Raw genomic sequence first — 19,369 nt, forward strand, 5'->3', positions numbered from 1 at the left:
TGCAGTACTGCAGTCCAAGCTCTGCTCACGCCCTGAGTTCGATCAGGACGGAAGTTGGTTTCAGGTAGCCGGCTCACGGTCGACTCAGCCTTCCATCGGTCAAATGAGTACCCAGCTTGCTGGGGGTAAAGGGAAGACGAGTGGGGAAGGCGCTGGCAAACCACCCCGTCAACAAAGTCTGCCTAGGAAACGTCAGGATGTGACGTCACCCCATGGGTCAGGAATGACTCAGTGCTTGCACAGGGGACCTTTAGCCATTTTAAACAAATAGGGTTTTAATGCCGCGCCTTAGCGTTGATAAGGAAGAAAAAATGTCTCTTATGCACGGGAGGTTTTGCCTTGGATTTGCCCCTCTCTAGATGCACGTTTCCCCCATCCAAATTTTCAGAACTCAACAATAAGCCCCCGGGCAGAGTTCTGAGAATTCGGAGGGGGGAAACGTGCATCTAGAGAGGGGCAAATCCAAGGCAAAAACCTCCCGTGCGTAAATGTCTCTGAGCAAGCGCCGGGTATTTGGAGCGCGCTTTCAAGCGTTCAAAAGCCCCTGCCACCGGTGCCTTTGGCCACTTATGCACGGGGGGTGGGTGCCTTGGAGTTGCCGCTCTCTAGATGCCCGTTTTCCCCCATCTGAATTCTCAAAACTTTGAACCGGGGGTGGGGGGGCTTATTGTTGAGTTTTGAGCATTCGGGTGGGGGGAAACGGGCACCCAGAGAGCGGCAACTCCAAGGCACAAACCGCCTTTGCAAACCTCCCAACCCGCCCAGAAAGCGCCTAAACGCGATCGCCTCCCCCCATCCGTCCCTCCCTCCCCCCCCCGCCGGCTGCGGGAGACGGGGTCAGCCCAGGGGCGAGCCTCGACCCGGGGACTTCCTGCCGCGTCTCTGCTCTCGCGGCCGCGACGTGGACGCAGCAGGGCTGCCAGCGCCGCCCCGCCGCAGCGAGGAGCAACCCGCCTGTCTGGAGGGAGGGAGCGCGCGTTGGGGGGGGGGAAGGGGGTCAAAGCCCGCGGTTTCCAGGCAAGGCTCGAGCCCTCGGCTCCCCCACACCCCCCCCACACACACACCCGGGGGCTGGCTCTTCTCACGTCAGCTGTGAGGAGAAGAGAGAGAGCGCGCCCCCCTCCCCAATGCCCACCTGCTTCCTTCCCCGCCAAGGTGCCCCGCGGGGCTTTTACGCACGCAGGAAAAGCCGGCCGCCGAGGCTCAGAGGGAGAGGGAGAGGGAGAGGGAGAGGGAGAGGGAGAGGGAAGCCCCCTCCCCTCCCCTCCCCTCCTCCCCTCCCCCCCCCTCCCCTCCTCCCCTCCCCCCCTCCCCTCCCCTCACGTTTCGGCCGCAGCAGCAGCACCGCCTGCCTGTTTGTTTGCCCGCCTGCTCGGCCTCGCCTCGCCCTCTTGTGTGGCCAGGAGAGGTGGGGAGAGGCCGGAGCGTTGGCCGACACGTGAGGCTCATGTGATGTCGGGGAGGAGGAGGAGGAGGAGGCAGGTCCATCCCTCCCTCCCTCCTCCCCCCCCCCCGGTAGCAGCCAGACGTGCCCGGAGTCACAGGGTGGGACACGTCGCTCCAGTCCACCCACTCGCTCGCATTTAACCCAGCCTGCAGCCTGCCGGTGGCTTCTCAACTCGCCAGCTCGCCCCGTTACAAGCCGGCGAGCGCTGCGGACCGGGAGAGGGCAGGAGCGAGAGCGGCGGCCGCCGCTGCTGCTGACGCGCCCTTGCCTGCCCTGCGGCGCTTCTCGGTCGGGGACGTTTCCAGCGCCCACCGGGACCCACCTCCTGGCTGGCGGCGGCGCTGTCCCAGGGCTGCGACCGGGCATCCAGCCTCGACCCCAAGAGAGATCTTGGGGTTTTTTTTGTTTTTGTTTTAATAAAGGAAGCCCAGGAAAAGTGCAGGTGCCAATGGACAGGATCACCAGCGCCCAGCCGCCTCCACCTTGCCTGGGCAAGCTGCCTGCCCTAGACAGCAGCGAAATGCAGGGGTAAGACGACCCAAGCGTGCAGAGGGCATTTTTTAATTATTATTATTATTATTTTTTAAAAAAAACCTCTTTTCAAATGCATCGGAGCAAACTGGGTTGGGGTAATGGGGCTCTGCTGCTGTGGTGAGTTTTAAAACACAGGTCGTCTCCTGCGTTCCTAAATGAATAACCGGCGGCTTTCTCAATTTCGTCTACAGGTTGGATTTTGCTCACATGTATCAAGTTTATAAGCCCAGAAGAGGGTTGAAAAGAGGGGACGACAGTAAGGTAAATGAAGATGTTCATTGGCATCCTCTGCAAATAATTTCCATTAATTGTAAGGTAGTTTAAATGCACACCCGGGATTGTACTAGAGATCAAGTTATCCAGCAAAATATTTATGTGAAATAGTCTGGAGTTTATTTATTTATTTTTAAGGTTCTCCTTTCTGTTAATATATTTTTTGGAGGATGAGAAAACGTTCCACGAATTTTTAAAAGGATAATGATAATAGATAGATTTTATTGTTGCATACGTACCTTAAATATTATTACATACATACCTTAAAATATTTATACGTTGCACAAAGTGCTTTCTTGGGGGTGATTAAAATTCATAAATCTGCTTATAGAAAAGTTTAGGCTTGTGGTTATTTACAGGGATTTTTGTGCTGATTTTTTTTAAAAAATATTTCCTCCTACCAGTATGGCTTTTTGAAAAGATTAGATAATGTAAAGAAATCACTTTTCGTTCGGAATGATGCAATTGTATTTTCCCCCCCACTTTTGACTTCCAGGAGACCTATAAGTTGCCCCACAGGCTGATTGAAAAGAAAAGGCGTGACAGGATTAATGAATGCATTGCCCAGCTGAAAGATCTTTTACCAGAACATCTCAAACTTACAGTAAGTGAAAATCTGGCCAATGTCCAAACTCTTCTTCCTTTTGGGGAGCCTGTTAGGTTGAGTGGGTTTTTGTTCATGTTAAGGTGCCACCTAGAGGCTTCTTGGGAGCACTGCAGATCAACGTGGAAAGGGTTGCTGGTTTAGGATAGGATTGCCACTTTGAGCCTCCTGACTCCTGCTTCGTTGCCAAGGTGACAAATTTCTCAACAACTTACATGCATGAACTGGAGCAGATGATACACTAGGACCAACAAGGAGAAAGACGTATTTTTTTTAGCTGCCTTTTAATAAGGATTCGGCGGAGCCCCGTTTCCGTATCGCTATGTTGTTGCTTCAAACCCCATTTTAGACTTCTTAATTCATCCAAATACTCCTCTCTGTGCTTTTGTGCAACCTGGTCTTAAAAGACAGCAACATCTTCACGGGTACGATGAAATGTTTTAAGCGCAGAGCCTGAAACATCCAGATTTTCATTTGGGAAATCGTTTTTGCCTTCTTCAACTTTCAGGACTCCCCTTTTTGTCAAACCCCCCCCCCCCCACACACACACTTCTGTTTGGATCCTGTTTTAATGCCAGAATGCAAGCAGGGCAGCTGAAGGGAGAAAAGAAAACTCATCCACCTTAACTCCATTTTTCACTTAATATCCATGAGGATGAAATGATAGCCTTTTATATTCCTTTTAGAAAAGCTTGCCTGATATATATACTTCTCACTTAGGATTACATACGGTTTTGTGATTCTTAACTCTGTCCCTACCTGTATTCCTCCATCAACCCTCCTGATGTTCAGTGCAGTTGTTATCCATCTTGTGTTCAGGCACCAAGACTGACTGACTCAACCATTTTTTCCCTCCTTCCCCCTACAGACTTTAGGTCACTTGGAAAAGGCCGTTGTTCTTGAACTTACCTTGAAGCATGTGAAAGCACTAACCAGCCGCATTGAACAACAACAGCAGCAAATCATTGCTCTGCAGAAAGGTTTACATGCTGGTGAGTCCTCAGATCATTCTGTGAGCCCGAAAGGGTCTCGGCAACTGCCGTGAATCTTGTTTCTGGAACGAGTCCTTTGAATGACTGGCCTCTCTTCAGAGAACCACCCAGGCTGGAGTAGTCCTGTTGGTTTCATCAGCGCTACCTCAGGGTAGGGGACCTCTGAATCTTCCTCACTTCTGGTTTTGTAGAAAGAAGGAACATAAAACTCAGGGCTTGCCCTTTCGTGCAAGTCTTCTGCCTTTTGTTCAAAACTAGAACTTTATTTGGAATTGAATCAGGTTTTAAAAGTTTGGACTGCCAACGCTCCGGTATCACTTTCGGGTTAGGAGGAGGACTTTTGGCAGGAACAGCTTTCCCCCATGTGGTGTTCCGCAGCCTTGAAGCCTGGAATAGCCTCCACAGCTCTGACTAGCAAGACACTTTCCTCCTTCAAAGCCTTGCTTAGTTCCTGCTTCTTCAGCATACCATTCGGCTAGTATTTCCAACCTTTGCTAAGCCATGTCTCCTCCTTACACCTTTGCCCAATCCCTCTAATTTAGAACGTGTAATCCGTTTTCTGCAAAGTGACTCCACGCAACACTTGGCTGCGAGATCTAGAATGGTTTATTGTATGAATCACCGCTATCGTGAGGAGAATCTCCGCTCTGTTGCCAGCCACCACCAGGAAATCCAGTAGAGGCTTGGAGTATTTCCATATGGTTGGGTGGATCCTTTTAATAATGAACTCCTCTAGACGTCATAGCTGCGGTGCGGAGGACTGTGCCAGGCGGGCGTAACATAGTCCTTAGATCAGCTTCTTTGCAATTAAGTTGACTCAGTCTCATTGAACTTAGTGGACTGACGATTGTGGTCTTAAAGTGTAGCTCAGTGACCATCATTTCCACTGAAGCCAAACTTGCGAGATAATCCTAGAATTTGTTTATTTTCAATATTTATATTCTGGATTCCAAAAGAGGCATTCAGGATGGCTAACAATGCACAAAAGTATGGGGAATAAGGGATTTTTTTAAGGCAAAAAAGATTAAAACATACTACAGCCTCTAAATCCCACTGTTCAAAGCAGCAAAACAGAGGGTATTAATTTATTTAATTAATACAATGTCAGTTTAGTTAATTCATAGACTTTCTAGAAGGCAACTCTTCTGCTCTGGAAGGCACAAAGAGAAGGTGCCAACCTAATCTCTGGGGCGGGTGTTTGTATGTTCTGAATCAGTTGAATTTTCCAAATTAGCATCAAGGAGAGTGCTCGAGTAGTCCAGTCTGGATGTCACTGAGGCATAGATGACTGTGACCAAGTCAGCTCTCTTCAGACACTTCCTTAGTAGAATGCAGTTCTAGAAAGAACCAAACAGTGTTGGGTAGCGTAGTGGTTAAGAGCGACAGACTCTAATCTGGTGAACTAGGTTTGATTCCCCGCTCCTTCACATGAAGCCTGCTGGGTGACTTTGGGCCAGTCCCGGATCTCTCAGAACTCTCTCAGCTGCACTACCTCGCAAGGTGCCTGTTGCAGGGAGAGGAAGGGATTGTGACTGTAAGCCACTTTCCTTAAGGTAGGGGGTTACCGCACTTTGTATTCCCATCGATGTATTAAGATTATCCGGACTGTGTAACCGTGGTCTTGGTATTTTCTTTCCTGACGTTTCGCCAGCAGCTGTGGCAGGCGTCTTCAGAGGAGTAACACTGAAGAACAGTGTCTGAAGGACAGAGACACTGTCCTTCAGTGTTACTCCTCTGAAGATGCCTGCCACAGCTGCTGGCGAAACGTCAGGAAAGAAAATACCAAGACCACGGTTACACAGCCCGGATAATCTACAAGAACCAATGAACTCTGACCGTGAAAGCCTTCGACAATATGATGTATTAAGAGTTTGAAAATGTTGTAAAAAACATTGCTTTAAAAGGGTTTTTGGATACCACGGCTTATAAATGGTTGGAAGACGTCTTCACAGCTAAAGGGGCCAAACAAAGTGCGAACAGTATTTTTTTATAACATTTTCAAACTCTTAATACATCGGTGGGAATACATAGAAAGTGCGAACGGTATTTTTTATAACATTTTTATAACCCCCATAGAGAAAAGCGGGGTATAAAAATCAACTCCTCTTCTGTGTTGCATCTGTTTTCACCACACAGCCACGCGTAACACTGAAGACTCCCATCATAAAAACCAATTTTATTTCTGTGACTTTTGTTTGTGGGATTTAAATGTTCCTATTAGACAGAAGGTGACATTCTACCGCAGTAGAAGATTTCCTGTTGACTTTAGTGTAGCTGGAATTCTAGCCCAAGTTAGCCAGTCAAGCGTCTTTCTCAAGTGTTGGCCCAGAAACATGTGGCTTTAAAATCATTTACAGAATTGTGTAATTGTTGTTATTGTTTATCACTTTTCTGATACGAAGCTTTGAACTTTTTTCCTGCTTTTCCCCCCTCAGATGAGCTGCCACCAAGGAGCCTTGAGTCTAGCCAGGAGATGTTTCGATCTGGTTTCCAGATGTGTGCCAAAGAAGTGCTGCAATATGTGGCAAACCATGAGTCTAGCAAGGATCTGAAATCTTCCCAGCTCATTAGCCACCTACAAAGAGTCGCCTCCGAAGTTCTTCAGAGCGGAGCCGGCAGAAAATCTGGAGAGGCTGTTCCTAAATTGGTGGACTTGAAGGAAAATTCCGGCTCCTTGACCAAAGCAGCTGAGGCACACGGGAGAAACTGCGTGCCAGTGATTCAGAGGACTTTTGCCCATTCCAGCGGAGAACAAAGTGGCAGTGACACAGACACGGACAGTGGATATGGGGGAGAGCTGGAAAAAAGTGACTCCAAATCTGACCTTCAGTATTTCAAGAAGGATGCTGAGCTCAAATACTCTGTCCAAGAAAGACTCAGTTCTATCAAACAGGAAGACGAGGACCCCCCTGCCAAAAGGACCAGGATGGAGACGTCAGAGGATGATGGCCGTTTTAGTAACGATGTCCTCGGCTCCCCAAGCAGTTTCTTGGGCCCTCACCAGCCTCCTCTGTGCCTGCCTTTGTATTTGATCCCACCCTCTGCAACAGCATACCTGCCTATGTTGGAGAAGTGTTGGTATCCAGCCTCCATGCCTCTCTTGTATCCAAGTCTCCCAGCGTCCACTGCAGCCCTTTCGGGGTTCATGAACCCTGATCAAATCTCTTCTTCTTTACTGATGTCTCAGCGGCTCCCTTCTCCAGTACCATCTCATTCCCCCATGGACTCCGCTGCTCTGCTTCATGCCTTGGGGCAGATGTCTCCTTTGAATTTGGAAACCAAAGAGTAGATAGGAGGGAGGGCTTTCTGTTGAGATTTTTGTTGTTGTTGTTGTTGAGTTTGAGATTATTTCAGGGTTTTTCCCCCCTAAATTGGCTGAATTGAGACAGAGTGGGGAGATCACTGATTGTGTGTCCATGTAGGGAAACGAAATCGTCCCTTGCTTTGACTGCCCAGGAAGTTTAGGAAACACCTCAGAGATATTCTCCAATTAATATACATAAAAACGGGGCGGGGTTGCAATTAAAAGTTTTGAAATGCTTTTTACTTTTTTTTTTTTTGCCATCTGCAGATCAACACCTGACTTTAGTTAGCTGAGATTAAATTTCAAAGCTGTGAAGGAGAAGTAAAACATGAGCCAGATATAGGGTCTGTGATTTTTTTTTTAAAGCGTGGTACTTCTTGTTGAGGACCCTTGGCCTAGAGCCAAGAGCTGGCTTCCCCATTCTGCTCTTGCCAATATGAACGTCTCTAACATAAACCCATGCACAGAAAGACATGTGTGCATATATGGCGACTGAAGCACTGGTATTAATCCTGCTAGTAGCAGTCAGTGGCTGATAGAGCACAGTAAGTGATTCAGGGAGATTTTGAGACTGGCTGCTCACTTCATTTCTGCTGGAAATATATATATATATTTCCCCCCACCCTCAGTGCTGCCTGGAAGTTTTTATAAAGTGCAAAATGAATGAATGGATTTCTTAAATTTAAAGTGCAACACAACTTGCATTGTTAGGTTGGGCTTGTCTGGGGTGGGGATGTCTCATGGATCCTCGCTTCTCACAGTAGGCATGGGTTCTTGCAGCTGCTGGACAGGAATGTCTGGGACTAGCCTGTACCAGGAAAGGAGAATGACTAAAGGGGCAGGTCTGGGCATGATCCAGGTCTGCCTAAGATATAATGCTATACGATTGATACTTATAATATGAGAATGTTTGCCTACAGCTGCTCACTCCATGGATCCAATCCTGTTTGCAAAGATATTAGTATAGTCGACTCTGAATTTGTCCCCTGTGTTACAGTATTTGAAGAAAGCCAACTCTGGCTGTTACATAACAGAGCTTTGTCTCTATGATTGGGCGGGTAACTTTCTCCCTAAATACCAGTCCAAACGACTCTGAAAGTGAAGCCTATAAGAAAGGTTACCATTGCCAAGATTAAGGGCTTACCGAGCTCTCTCTTGCGTAGTTGGTGCCAGCACCTTGGCAAGCCTGGGCAGCTTCCTGGAGCCCGTGAATGTTTGAAAGGCCCCTCCTGAGCAATCCCTAATCCAAGCTCCCTGCTTCTTCCCTGGTGCTCAGAAGGCTCGAGGAGAACAAAAAGTCAGACGAGCACTCCAAACCTCGTCCTTGGTTTGTAATAAAGCACTTTAAAATGAACACAGATGGAATTTGGAAGCAGGAAGGTGGAGGGATTCTGTTGTGGGAGTTGCTGCCCGAAGCATCTTCCATACAGGTGGATGAAAGATCGTGGAAGGGAATAGGCAGTACGTTCTTGGTGAAGCAAAAGCAGGTTTCTTGTCCAGGTGGCAATGTCAGAGCTGGCCATGGGCTCTCATCTGAGAGGGCAGATGGGTTTTGTTTTGTTTGTTCCATATCCCTGCAGGGAACTGCTGCCACCCGCAGTTGTGTCCCCCAGCTGGTGCACACTGATTAACTGAGACCAACACGTGCTACGTAGTTGTCACAGTTAGACTGCCCTATTCACTGTGGGGATTTCACAGTGGAAGAGGTGCCCACCTTTCCATGAGACGTTTCCTGTGCTCACTGTTGTGGAGTGCTGTGCCAGATTATGGAGCCATTGTCTGGCCGAGTCCAAACATCTCCCCCATAACTGCATACATCCTGCACTGATGAATATACGATCTGATTCGGCTGTTTAAAATAGTAATAATCAACATCGAATAGTGTGGTGTCATCTTGGTAGTTCTGAGAAATTCATAAGAGTGGCTGTCCTATGAACTTTCTTTACACTATTGCACCAATTGCTAGAATGCACTATGCTCAATTGCTGATTGTGTCTGACCATTTATTTTATTGTTCGTTTAAAAAACAATTTTTTTGTACACAGTTGTTGCCTTTATTTGTAAAATCTGTTATAAATATAAATGTGTACATAGAAAGATATATTATATGGATATGTAAAATAAAATGTTTCAGAAGTCTATTATTTGTAAAACTGCTTCAGTACAAAGAAAGTAGGAAATATGAATGTATTTCTGGTTTTTTCTTTCTAAAGAGACTGTTTTGTTTTGTTTTTCTCTGGGGAGAAGTAGAGTGTTTATATTTTTGGAACCTTCCTGAAGGTGGGGACATTGTAAATATTTTTATCAGAGTAAATGTTAAGTAGTTGTTTTAAAAAATACTTAATAAATTCTTTTCCTGTGGAAGATATTACTGCTCTGTGTCTGAGGGACTGCCTGATCACAATAATAGATATATCACTGCCTGCATCCAGAGACGAATGCTAAACGGAAATAGAGAGGCACCCTGATCCAGAATCTAAACTAAGGTGGTATTCTTGGATTTAAGCTGCTTTATCGCCATTGAAGGGCCTGCTGAATCATCAGTCAATAAAATGGGACATTTGGGGCCCTTGCCCTAGCAAAAGGGACTCAGCCCCAGCACTATCTGAGCTAGCGCTGTTCCCTTTTATGGGGTATTTATTTGTTTATTCTTTATATTTATAGCCCACCCTCATTCCCAGCAAGCCAGGCTCAGGGCGGGTTACGACAATATAATCATAAAACATTGGTTAAAACATACTTTAAAACATTAAAACTATATACATATAATTAATAAGATGACATTCAATAATCAAAGTCACTAGAAAAACCTGGCCAGGCAGTGAACTCCCCATTAACAAGTTGAGGGAAGGATGGGGAGGCCAGCAACAATGACTATAGAAGAAACCCCTCCATAAACAAGTTGGGGAAAGGATGGGGAGGCCAGCAACGATGACTATAGAAGAAACCCCCCCCCATAAACAAGTTGGGGGAATGAAGACAATAGAAGAAACCAGGTATTTGCAGGGCAGAACAGAGAGAACCACTTGAACCCCATCTTATGAATCGTGTGTTGGCACAGGAGCTATAAAAGCTCTTTCATTGCTGTTAAATTCTTAGGGGAGAGAACATTGTAGTCTGGCAGAGTGGAAATCCCCTGCCTTGTTGCCAGAAAAGGATGCCACTTAGCTTCAGTGGGTCTAGCCAGCCAGAGTTTTCAAAACAGTCCCAAAATCAGCTCCATAGACGCATGCTGCCCATTAACTTCTTTTGAAGTACTCCAAGGGCGAAAAGACATGGTCGCTTTATCCTCCTTTAATCCCTGTTTCAGCCAGGATCGAACACATGCTTTTCGCCTAATGTGCATTCGATCCTGGCTAAAACAGGGATTAAAGGAGGATAAAGCGACCATGCATTTTCGCCCCAAGATTGCACAGAATCGAAGACCATGCTGGTTGCTAGAAGAATACCCAGCACTTTGGATTTAAGTTTATGGTAGTGGGTCAAATTAAAATGCAACATTTGTATGGTTTATATTACGGATTTTTGCTTCACTCTGCATAGGCACTGATACCAATAGTCACAGTTCCTCAAAAGTATGCGGATTATAGTGTATATATATATAAAAATACTTTCTTCATGAAACTGCCCCAATGTTGATGTGTTTTCTTTAAAAGATCTTTCCGGTGGCTGGAATATAAATTGTGGCTACCATATGAAAGTTGATTTTAAATTGTTCTACATAGTAGCTTTCAGTGTTTGATGAGACACTTGTGCATAGTGGCTGACTGTGCCGATCAGGTGACTTTTCTTTCCCATTGTGCCTCTGAAAATCGCAGGAAGGGTGAGGAGGGAGAGACAGCCCATTGCGGTTCAATTAAATAATTTTAGACCCCGGACTTAATGGTCTTACTGGTAGGGGGCTTTAGATGGTAGTGTATACCAAATGCAAAAGAACAGCCTGATTTTGAGGCCTTTCTGTTGAATCCATAGCCTGGGGTCCTGGACCCACCCTGGCCTCACAGCAACACGGCTCCTATGGCACAGATTAAAACTCCCGATGCATGTATGCTGCAGAGCAATGCTGAAATCTGCCAGGTGGAGTCATTTCAATGGGGTTCCATGTTGTGATCAAAACATGCACTTGGCCTAAAAGTACAGCTTGAGCCTTGATTAGCTATGTTCAAAATCCATGGGTTTAGCACACAGTTTACTAGCAGGGAGCTGATTCTTTGGAGAGCTGTTCGGATACATCCAAATGAATTTGGGTGTGTCTGTTTGCATGCTCACACTGATTTGTCTCGCAGTTAGACTTTTTCATTGTTATCACCCCATCACCCTTTTGCTGCTGCTGCCATCATCTCTAATTCTAAAAATCATATATTTAATTATTCTTGCGAATAACCTCAGGCTGAATTAGCTGCCCCAATGTACATTTCATGGGGGAGTGGGGAGAATACAGGGGGAAAGTAGCTCTAGAACCTTTTCCTGTTTGGATACAGTCACATGTACAGTAGTAAACAATGCCTCCAAAGTACAGCCACTTACCATTTATAGTTTACTTTCTGTAAACAAAAAAGCACCAGAAGGTAAAAACAATAGCTGAAAAAATAGGCATTTTGCTACTGGGGTCGTTTACGCATGGAAGTTTTACCTGGGGTTCGATGCTCACTCAACCCACACCTTTGTGTTGTGAATACAAAAATTGCTCTGCACCAAGCTCAAATCCGAAAGTGTCTGAGACCCTGCCCCTTGAAAACTCTGCTTTGTAATTGGCTGTAGTGCTTACTGTGAGGAAAATGTCCAGTTCCCCTCTCCCCCCTGTGGAAACCCAAGTTTTAAAAACCATTAAAAAAACTAAGCTCTTTAAAAGGAACGGTGTGTGTGTGTGTGGGAGGGGGGAAACCCAAGCACCACTTCAAAACCCTTTTTTATGTGAGACAAACTGGGTCAGAGACAAAAATCAGGAAGCATTTGTGTCCCCACCCCTTGAAACACTGCTTTGTAATTGGCTGTAGTGCTTACTGTGAGAAAAACATCACACACCCCAGCTTCCCTGTCCTGTGCTTTGCTTTATGCAGGGAGATGAGGATGATTTCACCCAGGCTGATCTCAGGGGAGATTGATGAATCAGGATTTAACAGGAATAGGAAGACCTGGAATTTGCAAGGGCTAGCTGCGAGGTCATCTCTAACGGACGGAAAACTCATGCATAATTCCAAGGAACAACCAAGTCAGTTCAGGGGCAGATGTGAGTGAAAGTACCCATGCATAAAGGACCAGGGGTAGCTTTTTAACCTCAGTTCATGTAACATATTGGGGTAAAAAAATACCCCATTAGTTCCCCCCCCAAGTACTGTACTAGGAAAGCCTTTTAAGGTGTTCTGAAAAGATGTAGCCCTTCAGGACAACATGATTACTCTTCCTGATAACCCTTCTTTTCCACAAAGAGAGATATTTTGGGGGTAAAAAGCATCCATAGTCTGCAACAACCAAGTATCTATTGTGCAGGTGTAAAGCTGATCAACATGGTACTGTGCTTGTGATGGACACCCAACCAAAAGCTCACCTTACATGTAACTGAGGGACTTTGAAAAAGATAGTTTTGCTTCGAAAGCATGATCTCCACACAACTCTTGGCATGTTTAGTCTTATTTCTTTTCATTTTGTCAGCAGAATACAACGCATGGAAAGTATCAGGGTAAAATATGTACAAGTAGTTTAGATATATTCTCTATCCCCCTACCCCTAAAACTTTATCATTATTTTAAAACAGAGCAAAGCAAAGCACGACAAAAGGTTTGGATCCAGTAATCTGTGGGCACAAGGGTAACAATGTACCTTTATCTGCCCCCATCTTCAGCTTTCCCCCATTTCCTTTTCCTGGCAGCCTTTCTCTGGGGGAAAATAGCATGGTTCCTGCCACTGACCAGGCCCAGTTACATTGTGGGAACCCACAAGGATTTGCAAGGGTTACCTCACTTTTCCCTGTATCCCCTCCCCAAACCATTTCCTCTTTTCCTCCTCCTGGCATCCCCAACATCCTCGCCTTTCCATGCTTCCTTTTTCCTTCCCACCCTCTGTCTTCAGCTAGCTTTATGATTTATTTGCTTCATTTATACTGCACCTTTCTCCACAATGGGAACCCAAAGTGGCTTACAGCATTCTCCTCTCCTCTATTTTTATCCTCACAACACCCTGTGAGGCGGGTTAGGCTCAGAATATGTAACTGACCCAGGTCACCCAGTGAGCTTCCATGGTAGAACAGGGGTTTGAACCTGGGTCTCGCAGATCCTAGTCCAAAACTCTAACCACTACACCATACAGGATTTTATGGGGTGGTTGCTGCTGAACAATAACAAGTAGCTTGGCCTGGGTGAGTCATGCAAGTTGCGTGACAGCAAGTTGCCTGGTGCTGCTGCCGGGCCTGGCCTGATAAGTCCTCCTTCAAAGGCCAAAATAGCCCCGGAAAAGCCCCTGTGCTCTTCCTCTGCAATTTGTTAAGAGAAACCACAATCAAAGGCAGGCAGTACTGTGGTGGTTGCCTAACAGTGGCCACTGAGGGCATCTTTTTCTTAAAGCTACAGGCACTGCTTCTGTTTTTTGGGGGGAATAATCTCCCAATGTTTGTTTGTTTTTAAAGATTTCAGATTTTTTCTGCAAACCTGGGGCTTTTCTCAGGTTTGTAGAAATCTGCCTTGTCTGTTCATGGCTCCAGTCTCCACATGGCCCTAGTATCCACAGATGGGGCACACTGAGAATTAGATATATTGACTTCATGCAACTAAAAGTTACAATATTCTTAATAAGGCTCTCAGTACTGAAAGAAATGAGCACACTTGAGTAGAAAAAGCTGCCATGTATCACAAAAGCTAGGCCCTGTCCTGACCTTTTCCATCATTATAGCTACAGCAATAACACCGCGAGGGAATCTTTATGAAGGGGGTTTCCTCATGGAATGTTCCTTCCTGTGCACCTACCCCGGTGGGGTTTTCCCCAGGAGGCTTTCTCAGTCAAAAACATTTAAGTCAAAACTTTCACTAAGAAGGGACCTTCCCAAAATATATATATTTTAAGCTCAAGAATCCTATGAAGAAAGTTCTGGAGAAAAATGCCAGATCTGTGAAACACCGAGGTAACAGAGTGCCCAAGAACGTGAGTTGCGAAATTCCTGGGTCAAATCACACTTCAGCTCCACTCAGCATCACCTCAGTAATCACTATCCTTAAAATGGAAGATTTTAAAACTATGTGGTCAAAAGCATTCGCATATTGGGATAAACTGGCAAAAATGAATTTTATTAGTATTGTGAACAAGTTGTAGATTCAGTTTTGTAATTCAAATTATTGTTAAAATGATTTATTTAATAATAATAAATAAAATGTTTAGACACTTCTCCAGAAGTTCAACACGGTGGTAGGAGGAATTTGGGTACACTGGTGGAGGGAGGTGGGAATATAACGGGTAACAACTGTATTGTCGAAGGCTTTCACGGTCAGAGTTCATTGGTTCTTGTAGGTTATCCGGGCTGTGTAACCGTGGTCTTGGTATTTTCTTTCCTGACGTTTCACCAGCAGCTGTGGCAGGCATCTTCAGAGGAGTAACACTGAAGGACAGTGTCTCTCAGTGTCAAGTGTGTAGGAAGAGTAATATATACTCAGAAAGGGGTTGAGCTCAACCCAACCCCTTTCTGAGTATATATTACTCTTCCTACACACTTGACACTGAGAGACACTCCTTCAGTGTTACTCATCTGAAGATGCCTGCCACAGCTGCTGGTGAAACGTCAGGAAAGAAAATACCAAGACCACGGTTACACAGCCCGGATAACCTACAAGAACCAACTAACAACTGTATGTTTGGTTTTTTTTCCTGTGCACTTTATTATAGATATATCATTCTTATTATGTAGCTATCTATATTGTTACATTTTTCTTTTTGTCTTTTTTATAACCTTTGTTGTTTGTATTTTGTTTTTTCTGTTTGTTTCAAAATTTATTAAAAATCTTTAATAATAATAATAAAAAAAGTAATCACTATCCTTCAGCCTATCCATTTGGAAATTATGCTAGTCTGCCTTTGAGGGCAGTTGTAACATTATCGAATGTTTGCAAACTTTTGAAATGCCATATTTATATTCGCAAACTTTTGAAATGCCCTATAATCCATGTTAGTATTGTTAATAATAAGACATTGGTCACAGTTCCCTATACTTCTCCAAAGCTTAGTACTAAGTCCACACTATTTTCCATTGCCAATGACCTCTCCTCCCCCACACCATCACTCCTGTCACGTGTCTAATTCTATGCCAGTTCCTACTCTCAGTTTCCTAGCAAAGCAAGCCAATTCCTTTTCCCCTAGACATCCAGAGAGATAGGAAAGATCATGGGAGTGAACCACTGAGTCTTTCTGACAATATCCTAAGTTTCTATATAGCATGGTTTGAGAAAGAGAAACCATTTCTGCATTGGCAGAGAGATGTCAGCGATCTTCTTAGGTACATCCATTCCTCATTCCTGGCCTGGGACTCCCTCAGACGAAACTCCCCATGGCCACCTTATACAAGACTTTATACACGTTTCAGTATGTAACGCCTGGCGCTTGCTGCTGTGTTTTAAATTTTAAATAGCACTGTTCGAGAAGTCAACAAAATAAAGCCGTTTTTTATTTAAACAGGGGCAGCGTTGGGCTTGGTCTGATGAAGATGGCATGCACATGTACCAGCTGAGGGGGTAGCTGGGTGTATTTTCCAGGTCACTTGCTCTCTCCCTGAGGCTTCGGTGCGTGCTCCAACGTGCTGTCTGGGTGTAGCCGGTGTATATCTCTCTGAATGGAGGGATTCTGGCTGGTTGTTCCAGACAGCTCTTGGCTTGAAGTTCCCGCATGGTTTAATTCCCCCTCGAAAGTGCTGAGTCTGTTTTGCGATCTGCCTTGAAAGAAGTGTATTGAACAAGAAATCCATTTTAAAACCTAGGATTTTTTTTTTTTTTTTTGCTTTCCTCAAACATCTTGCCATTTTATGCCATTGTCATTGTGCCAAAAAGATGTGTAAATGCCAATAGGCCAGACTTTTGCTGATATTGGTCACTGTTCAGGAAGCTTCATGACTGGCTGTTGCTGAAGCTTCAGGGGGGTTACAACAAACTTGTGATAAGGCAAATAGGGTGGTTGGAGGTTATGTGTGAAGTGATGTAAGGGGGGGAAGTCTATTCTCTCCAGGATCAGTGGAGCATGCCCATTATATTAAGTGCTGTGGAGCACAGGCAGGACTGCACTAGTCCTCTTGTTTGTGGGTTTCCTAGAGGCACCTGGCTGGCCACTGTGTGAATGGACTGCTGGACTTGATGGGCCTTGATCTGATCCAGCATGGCCTTTCTTATGTTCTTATAAAGTTAAACATCCAGCCAACCATGTAGGCATGGTCTGCCTGATATAGCTCTTATAGCTGAGAGCCAGCGTGGTGTAGTGGTTAAAAGCTGTGGTTTGGAGCGGTGGACTCTGGTCTGGAGAACCAGGTTTGATTCCCCACTCTTCCACATGAGTGGCAGAGGCTAATCTGGTGAACTGGATTGTTTCCTCACTCCTCCACATGAAGCCAGCTGGGTGACCTTGGGCTAGTCACACTCTCTCAGCCCCACCTCCCTCACAGGGTGTCTGTTGGGGGGAGGGGAAGGTGATTGTAAGCCAGTTTGATTCTTCCTTTAAGTAGTAGAGAAAGTTGGCATCTAAAAACCAACTCTTCTTCTTCTTCTTCGATGTGTGACAAATGAAACTTTCCAATGAATTAAAAACAAAAAAGCTGCACACTGTTTCAAAAATGCATAGCTTCAAATTAATTTGTGCTATTTAGTAAAAATTAATCTTGCCTTTCACCAGCTGTAGTTCTGCCCAGAAATTCTGTTGCTTAATGCTACTGAAACAAAACCAAGCAGCAGCTTGCAGAATTGGGACCGTGGTTTGATGTTTGTAAAATTTTTGCAATCAAGTAGGGTGTCAGCTCTGGGCTCACCAGACAAATCCCACAAATCGACTTCTAGGCAGGCCTTCCATAGAAAGTTGATTTATTAAGAAATATACAGCGAGTTACAGAAATTGACTTGGAAATTGGCAAGGATACTAATGGGGGGAATACTGAGGGTACAGGAGATATAAAGGTAAAAGTGAACTTTCTGGACAACTACTGGTTGCTACGGCAACCCACAGATTGCCCTTGTTCCCAGGGAAAGGCAAGACAAAATAAAACCAGAGTAGAACAACAGTTTGACCTTGAAACATCACCTGGCTCCGCCGCTGAATACCAGGCCGATGCCTGACATTCTGCCCCCTCTAAGGCCCCCCTCCTCCCATGTCTGCCGGGGAGGGACTATTCGGGTATGATGCATGGAACTGGCAGACAAGTTGGGGGGTGGAAACATGGTGATGAGCAACCCATTTATTGTAGGCAGGACCAAAATGTTTCCAATTAACCAGGTACTAAAGAACCCCCCTGTGGACATGGGAATCGAGGATTTTGGAAATCTCGAAGTGTTCCTCCCCCCCCCCCCACCATCCTAGGCACCTCCGGAGGGGCTTCTGGATGCCACTCGGGTGAGGGTACATGTTGTATATGAAACACCGGATGAATCCTTCTCAGATTCTTGGGGAGGGAAAGCTCCACAGTCACTTTGTTAATGATTCTTGATATGGGAAAAGGTCCCACAAATTTTTCACTGAGTTTCTTGCATGGGCGTAGGGATCATAGATTTTTGGTGGACAGATACACTAGGTCCCCCACCTTGAATTCCCAACCTGGCTAACGATGTTTATCTGCCTGGGTCTTGTACTTTCATTTAGCCTGTTCCAGATTTTTTTGTAACCATGGCCAAGTGGTTTGGATTGTGTGGGCCCAATCGGTTATTTCGGCACCTCCCTCCTCCCCCAAGACGTCAACACTGCCTATGGGACCGAACTCTTTCTCATACACTGCATAGAACGGGCTAAAACCTGTAGATTGATGCACAGCATTATTATAAGCATATTCCACAAAGGGCAAGAGGTCTACCCAGTCATCTTGATGGTAATTGACATAACACCGTAAATAACACTCCAATACAGCATTCACCCATTCGGTTTGTCCATCGGTTTGAGGATGAAATGCACTTGACAGCCCTTGCTCCACCCCCACCAACTTGAGAAAAGCCCTCCAAAACTTGGCTACATATTGAACCCCGCGGTCGCTGATTATCTTGCACAGAAACGAGTGATATTTGAAAACATGTGACACAAATAAACGGGCCGACTTTGGGGCGGAGAGCAAGCCTGCACAGGGAACTAAATGCACTTGCTTGGAAAAAAAATCGTGACCACCCATAGTACCATTTTTCCCTTGCTGAGAGGGAGATCAGTCATAAAACCCATGGCAATGACTTCCCACGGCCCTGTAGGCGTTTCCAAGGGCTGCAACAATCCGGGCGGTTTCCCTGTGGGATGCTTGACGGTGGCACAGGTTGGACAACTGCGAATGAAGGCATCCAAGTCCGATCGCAGTTTCGGCCACCAAAACTGCCGGTGGAGCAGGTGTAGCGTCTTAACAAAGCCAAAATGTCCTGCCGTTTTCGCCCCATGAGCAAGATACAACACCTCCCCCCTTAGAATTTCAGGCACATGCAACTTAGCGTTTTTAAACCACAGCTCCCCCTGTTTAACGAGGTCCTTGGGGAAGGCATTCGCCGATTGCTCGGTTTGGTAGCCACAGACTAGAGCATCTCTGAAAGAACTGGGTAGCCCTTCCAGAAGAGGACCGTCAGGAGCCGTACTAGGAAGTCCGGGCAGCTCCTTGGGAGGAGGGCTTGCAGGAAGTCCAGGCAGCTCCTCGGGAAAAGGGCTTGCAGGGGATTCTCCCGATACTTCTGCTGGCTGCTGCAGAGGGAGGGAAACAAGTGTTTCAGTCGAGTGCGGTACTTCATTGATCTCTGAGGACCATCGCATCTGGGCACGGGTCTGCATGGCTAACATAAGAACCAGCCCCCTTTGTGCAGGAGTGAAAAGGGCATTCCACTTTGCTCGGGTATTGGGGGAGCCAGGACAGAGCATCTGCCAGCTGATTTTGTTTCCCAGGGACATGTCACAACACAAATTTGAACTTAGAAAAGAAATCCGCCCATCGCACTTGTTTGGCGGAGAGTTTGCGGGTCCCTGTCAAGGCTTCCAGGTTCTTGTGATCGGTATGCACCTCGAAGGGGGTGTCAGCCCCTTCC

At 45.8% G+C, this 19,369-nt stretch overlaps 1 protein-coding gene across 1 annotated transcript; it reads left to right on the forward strand.

Annotated features, from left to right (window-relative positions):
- The first annotated feature begins 1,895 nt into the window (after positions 1–1,895).
- Positions 1,896–7,165, forward strand: BHLHE40 (basic helix-loop-helix family member e40). Its single transcript, XM_056856651.1, has 5 exons — positions 1,896–1,975; positions 2,173–2,242; positions 2,751–2,858; positions 3,727–3,850; positions 6,286–7,165. The coding sequence occupies exons 1-5, from the start codon at positions 1,896–1,898 to the stop codon at positions 7,137–7,139; spliced, it is 1,236 nt and encodes a 411-aa protein (XP_056712629.1). The 3' UTR covers positions 7,140–7,165.
- The last annotated feature ends 12,204 nt before the right edge of the window (positions 7,166–19,369 follow it).

The sequence above is a fragment of the Euleptes europaea genome, chromosome 1 (genome assembly GCF_029931775.1).
Source record: "Euleptes europaea isolate rEulEur1 chromosome 1, rEulEur1.hap1, whole genome shotgun sequence".
NCBI lineage: Eukaryota > Metazoa > Chordata > Lepidosauria > Squamata > Sphaerodactylidae > Euleptes > Euleptes europaea.